At 48.4% G+C, this 8,901-nt stretch overlaps 1 protein-coding gene across 1 annotated transcript in view; it reads left to right on the forward strand.

The window, feature by feature from the left end:
- Window positions 1-8,901, forward strand: part of NBEAL2 (neurobeachin like 2) — a 116,385-nt gene that overhangs the window by 87,632 nt on the left and 19,852 nt on the right. The window contains 7 exon segments of the mRNA XM_029283799.1: window positions 1,180-1,339; window positions 2,903-3,040; window positions 4,491-4,796; window positions 5,785-5,934; window positions 7,144-7,301; window positions 7,817-7,941; window positions 8,353-8,473. Coding sequence (XP_029139632.1) covers window positions 1,180-1,339; window positions 2,903-3,040; window positions 4,491-4,796; window positions 5,785-5,934; window positions 7,144-7,301; window positions 7,817-7,941; window positions 8,353-8,473 — 1,158 coding nt within the window.

An 8,901-nucleotide genomic window follows, 5' to 3' on the forward strand; every position in this document is an offset into this window, starting at 1 on the left:
AAGGAAGGAAGGAAGGAAGGAAGGAAGGAAGGAAGGAAGGAAGAGGAGAGGGGTCCTTGGTGCTCTCTGAGCTTGGTGGTTTTCTTGCAGACGTTTCATGACCCAACTAGGAAACATAATCAGTGCTAGAAGGGAGGGGGGTTTGCAAGGAGGAGGAGGAGGAGGAGGAAAAGAAATGTGGGGTCCTTAATGCTCTCTGAGCTTGGTTGTTTTATTTAAGGTAATATCATCAGGGCTAGAAGAAACTGTGTATAAACAGAGGGGAAAACCCTCCCTTCCCTTCTAGCATTGATGACGTTACTTAGTTGGGTCGTAAAACATTTGCAAGAAAACCACCAACCTCGGAGAGCACCGAAGTCTCCCCAGTCCTATCCTGAGCTACAAATATTCTCTTATGTCAGAATATCAATCTTCAGATCTTCAGCAGAGTAGAGTTCATTGGGCTTTGTCTACAAGGCAAGGAGAGCCTCAGAAGACTGGACCTTCTAGAGACCTTGCATTAGATAATATTGTATCAAAGCAAGGCTAGACAGCTTGTGGGTCCCATAGCTTCCTCCAGGGCCCCTTTGGCAGATCTGCTCAAGCAGATCCGCAGATGGGGCAAAGCTTACTCTCGAAGGACCCCAGATCACAAATTTGGGTCCCATTTTGCTCTTTTAAGACCCAATTGCCCGCCCTCCCCACTGAAAGCCTTGGCCCCATCCCTGGGGGGGGGGTCTTAGAAACCAAACTATATATTTAAAAGAAGCTCAGCCTGCCCCCTTCCAAAATATTTGCCCATCCCTCTGCAGAAGAGATGGATTTTGAAGAAGGAGAGGACTTTGGATCAGAGATAGGGGTGGAGAGAAAGGGATCGATGATCTTAGAAGACCAAGGAAATGATGGAGATAGCCAAGAACTCATTTCTCGTATGTGTGACTGATTGTGTGTGTGTGTGTGTGTGTGTGTGTGTGTGTGTGTGTGTGTGTGTGTTTGATGGCTTCATTTTCACACATGAGATGTTCCTGCATGAACTTGGCTGTGTTTTAAGACATAGCCACAGGAACATAAACAGAACGGGAAGTGGCCTTCCGTCCGATCTCTTCCCATCACCCATTTTCAGCCTGTGCCTTCTCTCAACATCAACTAAAGCATCCTGCTCCCCTCTCCCACCTCTCATTTCTGCCCCCCCCCCCGCAGCCTCCTGGAGATGATGATGGAATCAGCCTTGACGGACCTGAAGGAGACGACCCCAGTCCTGCTGCCGAGCCTCACCCAGAACGCCTTGAAACTGCTCCATCTCCTCCAGGACTTCCTGTTCTCAGAAGGTCACAACAACCAGGTCCTGTGGAGTGAGAAGGTAGGGGATTGGGAGCCCGTGGACCGTGACCCTCGGTGGGAGGGATTGTGCTGAGGCTGAGGAGGAAGGCTTTGGAGGCCTTTGAGCTGCGTGGGAGCGTCATCAGTGCTAGAAGGGTTTGTTGAGAGGAAAAAAAAGAGAGGAGGAGAAGGAGGAGGAGGAGGGGAGGAGGAGGAGGAGAAGAACAGAGGGGTCCTTGGTGTTCTCTGAGCTTGGTGGTTTTTGTGCAGACATTTCATGACCCAACTAGGTAACATCATCAGTGTTAGAAGGGAGTGGGGCTTGTGGAGAAGAGGAGGAGGAGGAGGAGGAGGATGGTGTTCTCTGAGTTTGGTTGTTTTCTTGCAAACATTTCATCACCCAACTAGGTAACATCATCAGTGCTGCTTATTGTCTCTTTTGAATGATGTGTATCGTACATATGTTTATTTGCAATCACAGGTTTTTGCAAAATTGAATTCTGTGTGTGAATGTGCTTTATCTCTAATACGGTGTGTAAAGGTGGTTTACTTCTATTGCTTCCATTCAAAAATAAAGACAATTTTAAAAAAAGCGAAGAAGGAAACCAAAAGGAACACATCCTCTCTAGATAAGCAGGGATTGGCAGCCGACAAACCATCGGGCAGAAAACAATGTCCTGATCAAGGAGAAAAACCTCTTATAGGCTACCGCATATAAGCAGTACACTATGGTCGCACTGATCATTTCAACAATTCAACCTTGAACTACAAATGTTCTCTTTGATTGGAAAGAAAATTTCAGCAGATGAGAAAGATTGTTAGAGGCCGTAACAAAACAGCCCATCTTGCAAACGTTCCAGATTTAAAAGCTTTAAGGGGATCTTGACGATTTAACAAATCCCCTAATTAAAGAGAACTGGAGGGGGCCTACCTCGGTTCTCAAAATTTTGCCTAGGAATTCGGAATTCCTAATTCTTGCCATTCAACTATAAATAGTCCTTGCCTTACAACCATTCATTTAGTGACCGTTCAAAGTTATAGTGACATTGGGGAAAAAAACTATGACCGTTTTTCACAGCTGACCATCACAGCATCCCCGTGGTCATGTGATCAGAATTAGGATGCTTAGCAACTGGTTCATATTTATGACGGTTGCAGCGCCCCGAGGCCACGTGATCACTTTTGTGACCTTCTGACAATGGAAAAGCCAGATCCATTTAGCAACCGTGTTACTAACTGCAGTGATTCATTTAACAACTGTGACAAGAAAGGTCGTAAAATGGGGCAACTGTCTCTCATCAACTGTCTCGCTTAGCAACGCAAAAGTTGGGGTCAGTTGTCATCATACATTGAGTACCATCTGAGTCCTGGATCCTGCCATGAGGTTTAGGAGGTTGACCTTAGAGTCCAATGGAGAAGGACACCCCCCCATGAGAAGGGGTGGGAGAGAGAGGTAGAGAGAGACCAGATGTAGAACACGGGCTAAAGAGTCCTTCCATTGATTGTCTCCTTCTGTCCAAAAGAGAAACGTGGATTGTACATGGGAAGGGAACAACAAGGGATTTTTCCTTTGACTCATTGGTCTTCTCATCTTTCGCCCTAGATTTATGAGGGTGCCAACAGCCTGCTAGACAAGTTGGGGGTCTGGTACCACTTGGCAAACGGCACTTCGGACTTGAAGGAGATGGCCCAAATCGGCCTGCGGGTGCTGATTGGATACATCATGCTGGAAGACATACAGGTGAGTCTCCAAATTTCTACGCAGTCTGTTCCCACATATGGACAAGCCCAGGTTTGTCTTCCCACATTGATTATGCACCAGGAAGTTAGGGTCAGCTCTTAATGACCACACAGATAGACCTATTCCAGGATGATCTGACACCGGTACCCTGTCCCTGTCTAGGGGCACCCCTGATCCCTGACACCAGGTTCTTGAGTCCTTGCAGTCTGTGAATGCACAGACACAAGGGAAGGCACGTTTTAGAATTAGCGGTTCCTCCAGATCTTGGACATCCGCCTGTTTTGAAATCAGCAAATCCAGCAGGACTGCCAGGTGCTTTGCATAGACTTGCACGCATAGAATCCAAAACTAGCTACTTCATTGTTTTCAGCCTGTAATACAGGAATCTCCCCAGACAGGCAGCTTTTGCCTGGGAACGACCAGTCTTGGTAAGGTTCACGGGCATTTATTGTAGGTCAGGGGTCTCCAAACTTGCCAACTTTGTGGGTTTCAACTCCCAGAATTCCCCAGCTGAGGAATTCTGGGAGTTGAAGTCCATAAGTCTTAAAATTACCAAGATTGGAGACATCTGATTTAGGGAGTCGGGCCTTGCCCGCTTGTGTTTACATAATGAGTCTAAGCCAGGGGTGTCAAACTCAATTTCATTGAGGACCACATCAGCATTGCGGTTGCCCTGGGGGGGTGGCCAGGGTGGGTGCGGCCTACTGGGTGGGCGTGGATGGAGTGGGTGTGGCCTACTGGGTGGGCGTGGCCAGCTCTACATCGTTCACGTCAAGGGTGTCTGTGGGGGTCTGGGCAGGAGTGGGACAGATCTGGGAGTCTCTGGCAGAAGGGGGTGAGACCAGGGCAAGCGCCAAGGCATGGTGCATTTCTTCATTCCTCACAAAGGGTGACACCTCCCCAGCATGCACCCAGGGGGCAGGGCTGACACGGCAGGGGCTGGTTCCTCGCTGTTTCTGGACGGCCTTGTGGAGCTAAGACTGAATGCGTTTCAGCATAGATGGCCACCACAACATTGTACATTGGCTCCCGGCTAGCCTGGGCCAGGGCCAAGGCAGCAGGGGCCGTTCCCTCACTGTTTCCAGGATGGCTTCACGGGCCACACGAAACCACTTCGCGGGCCGCATCCGGCCCCCAGGCCTTGTGTTCGACATGTCTGGTCTAAGCTAATTCCCCACTTGATCCCTCCTCTCGACTGCCAGAATTGATCAAGAGCAGATGCATAGGCCTTTGCTGACTCCAAAGCATGCACCGATGCCCAGGATCTGCCAGATTTGATATCTCCGAAATGCCGCAGATCTCCAAGCTCTGCCACGTGTGGGTATAGCTGCAGGTGGCTCTGGAGAGCTCTGTTCTGCCTCCTTTCTGGATCTCTTTCTTCCCACAGTGCAGGACAGATTTACGCCTTAGGTTCTCCTTCCTCAACTGCCTTCTTCCTTCCTCTTTCCAGCTGCAGTCCTTGGCCTACGTCAAGCTCCACGGTCTTCTCCAGACAGCTTCGGCCCCCAGGAAGGAGCAAGCCTGTTATCTCCTGGGCAAACTGGAGACCCCACTCCGGGCTTCTCTGCACACCAAGTCGGAGACTTTCTCCTGGCTGGTGCCCATCATCCGGACTCTGATGGACCAGTGCTACGACACTTTGCAGCTCCAGCACTTCCTGCCGTCTCTGCCGCCGACCAACGGCAGCCCCACGTTTTACGAAGACTTCCAGGTCTTCTGCACCCACCCAGAGTGGCTGAGCTTCATCGAGAAGCACGTAAGTCTACCTGGCCAAGATCCTAAGGCGATGGAAGAAGACCCTTAGGAGTAACTCTCTCCCTACACCGCCATTCTTTCTTCTTCTTTTTTGCAACTTTGAGAAGAGCAGACGTGGAAGGGACCTTGGAGGTCTTCTAGTCCGACCCCCTGCTCAAGCAGGAGACCCTATATTATTTCACACAACTCACCGTCCAATCTCTTCTTAAAAGCCTCCTCTAATGGGGCACCCACAGTCTGACTTTCTTGCCCTTATCAAAGTGGCTGAGGTTATAGAGCAGGTCTAAAGGGGAAGGAGAACTTCCAAGCCACCTGGTGCAACACCTGGGTTCGGGCCACGAATCCAGATTAAACCACCTTCAAGAGGTGACTCTCCAACCTCTGCTTGACAGCATCCAGTTGTGGGGCCATTGGTCCTCTCTGAGCTTTGCTGTAGAATAGATGTTTCATGACCCAACTAGATACCATCGCTAGTGCTAGAAGGTAGAAACCCACTCTCTTCTAGCACTGATGATGTTAGCTAGCTGGGCCATGAAACGTCTGCGAGAAAATAACCAAGCCCAGAGACCACCAAAGACCGCACAGTTCTTCTCCTCCTCCTCCTCCTCCTCCTCCTCCTCCTCCTCCTCCTCCTCCTCTCCACAGTCCCCACTCTCTTCTAGCATTGATGATGTTAGCTAGGTGGGCCATGAAATGTCTGCAAGAAAATAACCAAACTCAGAGAGCACCAAAGACCCCACAGTCCTCCTCCTCCCTCCCTCCCTCCCTCCCCTCTGTGGGGCCTGTACTTCTGGTCCAACTCCTGTCCTGCACTCAATACCTGTGGACCTTCTTCCGTGTACAGGTAATGCTCAACCGACGGCCGTTCCTTTAGCAACCTGTGGCTGTCCTCCAGAACCTTCCGTTTTCAAAACGTTGGGTTTTACCTGCCCCTTTGTGTCCTCTCACTGTCCTGCTTAGTGACATTTCCGGCTGTGTCTCCCTCCCAGGTACAGCCCACCATGGCCCAGTTTGAAATGGACACGTTTGCCAAGAGCCACGACCACATGTCGAATTTCTGGAACTCCTGCTACGACGCCTTGATGAGCAGCAATCAACGGAGGGAGAAGGAGAAAGCCGAGAGCCGAAGGAAGTTCCAGGTAGGTGGGCAGGCAGGTGTGGGAAGATGGGCAGGTGGGCTGTTAGATGGGCAGGTACAAAGAAAGGTGACAGACGGGTGGGTAGGTGGGCAGGTATATAGTACATTGGCAGGTAGGTGGTTAGGTGGTCAAATATGTAGGTAGGCAGGTGGATCGGTTGGTAGACAGGTGGATGGTTAGGCAATTGTCTAGGTAGGTGGGCAGGTGGGTAGTTAAGTGAGCAGGTATGTAGGTACGTGGTCAAATGGATGATTAGGTAGGCAGATGTGTAACTAGGTAAGTAGGCAGGTAGGTGTAGGCAGGCAGGTGTGAAGATGGTCAGGTGGGTGGTTAGTTGGTCAGGTGTGCAGGTAGGTGGGTGAGGTAAATAGGTAGGTGGGCAGGTGGGTGGTTAGGCAGCAGGTCTATAGATAGTGGATAGATGTGCAGGTAGACGGGCAGGTGGGTGGTTAGGCGGGAAGGGGTGCAAGTGTGCAGGTAGGTGGGCTAGGTTGTAAATAGGTAGGTGGGCAGGTGGCTGGTTAGGTGTGCAGGTAGTGGACAGGTAGGTAGGTGAGTGGTTTGGCGGCAGCCAAATTTCTGTTGCTAAGCCACCGTTGTTAAGTGAATCACTGCAACTGTTAAATTAGTTACACGGTTGTTAAGTGAATCCGGCTTCCCCGTTGACTTTGCTGGTCATAAGGTCGTAAAGCGGGATTACGTGACCCCGGACACTGCGACCGTCATAAATACGAGTCAGTTACCAAACATCTTAATTTGGATCACGCGACCCATGGGGTGCTGCAATAGTCATAAGTGCGAGAAACGCTCCTAAGTAAATTTGTTCAGTGCCTTCAAACGGTCACTAAATGAATGGTTGTAAATCAAGGACCATCTGTAAAAATCTGGAGAAGAGTCTTCAGGCCCAGCTATCACCTTCAACTTCGGCAATGGGAGCTGAAGGTTTCTATCATTATTAATTATTATTAATGTTTCTACTATCCTGTTTTCCGATAGGTTTATCAAATTTAGAACCTTCGCTTTCTTTTTGTCTCACGTGCGGCAAGACAGACAGTCCCAACAAGATTGAAAAGTTTCAAGGGTCAATCTTCCCCCCCGTCCTGATTTTTTACCTGTTCCTATGTCCACCTGTGGTATATCTCAGTGGATCCCTGTTGTAAGTCAAGGATTATCTGCATTTGCACCCGTTCCCATCTTGCTTTTTCTCAGGATCTGATCCTGGAGCCTGTAATGAAACGGGCCAAGTACGAAAACATCCGACACACAAATATGCTGAAGCAGCTCAACCATCACCACAACACGGTCTTAAAGCAATGGCGGGCTTTGCAACGGTTGTTGACTTCACAACGCTCGGCCTGGGCTGATCGGTAAGTGGGGGGGGGGAATCTTCCTTGCAGCCCCCCCAGCCCTTCAGTCTGTCAGAAGCCCCCCGAAAGCTGTTACATGGGCTCTGGGAAAGGGTGGATTCTCCCCCTTTTTTTTTTTTTTTTGCCTTTTCTTGAATTTAATTTTATTTACAGATAATCCACTACAACTTTTATAAGATTATTTTTTTTAAAAAAAAAATTAAAATTAAATTTTACTTTAATTTTTATCACGGGGGTGAGGATGATAATGTTTCATAAAACATTTTTTTTTATAAAATTGTAAATTAATTTTATAAAATTAATAGAAGTAATTACTTTTCTAAAATTTCCTAAAGTTCCTAAATTGTACTAAAGTTAAATTTTAATTATAAAATTATTTTAAAAATTATAAAAAATTTAATAAAAATAAAATTGATAATAATGTTACTAATTTAACCATTAGCCTGTAGAGATTCATGAATTGAGTATGTTTTCTGCCCCAAAAAACCCCCATCCTCTCGCTTGTCTCCATCCAGGAATCCACCTGGGATCCGCTGGAAGCTGTCCAACGTGGAGACCTATTCCCGAATGAGACTCAAGTTGGTCCCCAATCACCATTTTGACCTCCACGCAGAAGCCAGCGCCTTGCGGGACAATCTTGGTGAGAAGAGGTTGTGAGAATGGGAACTTGCAGGTTGAAAACATGGGTGATCCAAAGGGCTTGGTTCTAGGATAGACGTGGTTGGTTCTCACTAATCAGGATCAAAAACCCCAGAAGAAGTCTCCAAGTTGTTAAGTTGTCCAATCCTGAAGTTCCCAGCCTGAAATTGACTCTCTGTGTCAAAAGATTAAGGTGGTGATCCTCAACCTTGACCCCTTGAAGTTGTGTGGACTTCAACTCCCAGAATTCCCCAGCCAACACTTCTGGCTAGGGGAATTCTGGGAGTTGAAGTCCACACAACTTCTTTTTTTTTGTAATATATTTTATTGATTTAAAAAAAAAACATAAATCACTTAATAATTGGTGAACAGTGTGTAGACAATTTAACCATTCAATTGCACGTCCTTCTAGGTGCTGATGGCTTACACAACCCAGCGGAATCCCTACCTTTAGCAGTGGCCAAAGAAGCCAAAGTCAGTGAGATGCAGGACGATCAACTGGCAGAAGAAGACCTCTCATTCTTGGACAATCAGTGAGTTTTGTCATGCCCCCCCCCCAAGAAGGGGTCTTCTCAAAGATCCCAGAGTCATCGTCGTCCTCCTCCTCCTCCTTCTCATCTCCTAGCTGGATGATGTTCCCTAGTTGGGTCATGAAACATCTGCAAGAAAATCACTAAGGTCAGAGAGCACCAAGGACCCTACAGTCATCGTTATCGTCCTCCTCCTTCTCTCCTCCTCCTCCTCCTCCTCCTCCCTCCCTCCCTCCCTCCCTCCCTCCCTCCTTCCTTCCTTCCTTCCTTCCTTCCTTCCTTCCTTCCTTCCTTCTATCACTGATGATGTTCCCTAGTTACATTACAAAACGCCTGCAAGAAAACCACCCAGCTCAGAGAGCACCAAGGACCCCACAGTCCTCTTCCTCCTCTTCATCTTCCTCCTCCTCCTCCTCCTCCTCCCTCCTCCC

The sequence above is a fragment of the Protobothrops mucrosquamatus genome, unplaced genomic scaffold (genome assembly GCF_001527695.2).
Source record: "Protobothrops mucrosquamatus isolate PMUCROS unplaced genomic scaffold, P.Mucros_1.0 scaffold235, whole genome shotgun sequence".
Classification (NCBI taxonomy): domain Eukaryota; kingdom Metazoa; phylum Chordata; class Lepidosauria; order Squamata; family Viperidae; genus Protobothrops; species Protobothrops mucrosquamatus.